The 1,620-nt window shown below is 50.7% G+C and overlaps 1 protein-coding gene across 3 annotated transcripts in view; it reads left to right on the forward strand.

The window, feature by feature from the left end:
- The first annotated feature begins 353 nt into the window (after window positions 1-353).
- The window catches only part of ATP5J2 (ATP synthase, H+ transporting, mitochondrial Fo complex, subunit F2), a 5,199-nt gene continuing 3,932 nt past the window's right edge, over window positions 354-1,620 (forward strand). For 2 of the 3 annotated variants that reach the window (XM_006859738.1, XM_006859740.1), the window contains exon 1: window positions 354-366. In XM_006859738.1, the coding sequence (XP_006859800.1) occupies window positions 354-366 (13 nt within the window). Of the gene's footprint in view, window positions 382-1,620 lie in introns of all 3 variants that reach the window. The other variant, XM_006859739.1, reaches the window with a different exon arrangement.

The raw sequence follows: 1,620 nt of genomic DNA on the forward strand, positions 1-1,620 counted from the left end.
GTTAAGCATTATACCCCTATTTTACAGCGATGGAAACTGGGGGTCAGAGGATTGAAGTTTTTGCACACGTCAGAACGGCAGAACCAAGAAAATGAAGTCCAGTTATCCAAGTCTTTGCTTATTCACACCAGTTTGTAGCCTTTCCATAAAACAGGATGGTGGTGAGGCATCACTGTGCTAGAGAAACCACCAGAGGGCTGGTACGTTGAAACGCACGTGGCTCTGGTAACCCCAGCCTCTTAGAAGTCACGACCTACTTCCCGTGAGCCTCTGTTGCCAGCCGCGCCGCCGCAATTGCTCCCTACCCAGCAGCCCCCGCGCGGCCCAACACAGCGGACACCCAGAACTCCAAGATGGCGTCCGTCGGTGAGTCCCCGACCCTGGACAGCACCGTTTGGCGGCCGTGTAGGAGGCAGGAGCCGCACTGGGTGGGAAGGGAAGGGTCGGAGCTGCGAGCCGCTGCTCCTCGCTCAATGCCATCTTCGTGATCGCCTCCTTGTTGCTTCCGACCGTATCCCGGGGCCATCCGCGGGGTGGAGAGTGAGGGCTGCCGGGCAGAGCGGTCAGGGCGTGGAGCGCGCCGCTTCGGTCCCCGCTTTCCTCTCCGTTAAGGAATGAATAACTTCACATCTTCTCATATTGAAAGTTCCCATTAATCTCCATGAAGAACTGATGCGGGGTACATGCCTTACTGTAGTCGTCTTCGATGCAGTTATGTTGACTGTACTGAATTAGAGGGTGAAGTGACCTTGGACTGGTTTTTAAGTATAGGGTCTCGTGGTAAACTGAGATTTATTCACAAGGCCTTATGTGCTGGCATTTCTTTGACATATAGGTGTAAATCTCCATACTCTGATATCAGAGTGTGCACATCGATTTTTTTTTTTGGAGACGAAAAACATGTTTAAGCCCTTGATTCTCGATTGCCTTGTCGGGGTGTTGTGAACGTTGATCTTACTTTAAAGATGAGAGAAAGAATGATGGTGTGGTTCGTGGCGGTCACACTACAGGTCTGTGATGACCCCATGTGTGTCCTAATTTCACATTCTGTATTCTTAATCTCAAGCTGGAGACGTGATTAAGAGTTCAGAAACGGTGAGACAATAGTTTTCCCTTCTGTAAAATGGGCTATTTCGTTTACATGAGGACGTGTGTAGAAAGAAAGCATTGAGACTTAGCACACGACCGCGTGTTGTTGTTGCTAAGTGCCGTCTGTCGACTCGGTTCCGACCCATAGCGACCCTCTGTAGGGTTTCCTAGGAGCGGCTAGTGAGCTTGAATCGCTGACCTTAAGGTTCAAACTGACCTTGTAGTCCCGCTCATTAACCCACATCGCCACTCTAGCATGTTAAGAGCTGTTGAGTCTGTGCCGACCCATAGCGACCTTGTATAGGGTTTCCGAGTAGCAGCTGGTGAGCTTGAACTGACATCCTTGTGGTTCAAAGTGACCCTGCAGTCCAGCACAGTAACCCACAGCGCCACACCAGGACTCCCAGCATGTTGTTGTTGTTATGAGCTGTGGAGTCGGTTCCGACTGACTCATAGTGACCCTGAACAGTGTTTCCAAGGCTGTAAATCTTTATGGGAGCAGAAAGTTTCATCTTTCTCCTGCGGAGCGGC

The sequence above is a fragment of the Chrysochloris asiatica genome, unplaced genomic scaffold (assembly GCF_000296735.1).
Source record: "Chrysochloris asiatica unplaced genomic scaffold, ChrAsi1.0 scaffold00034, whole genome shotgun sequence".
Taxonomy (NCBI): Eukaryota; Metazoa; Chordata; class Mammalia; order Afrosoricida; family Chrysochloridae; genus Chrysochloris; species Chrysochloris asiatica.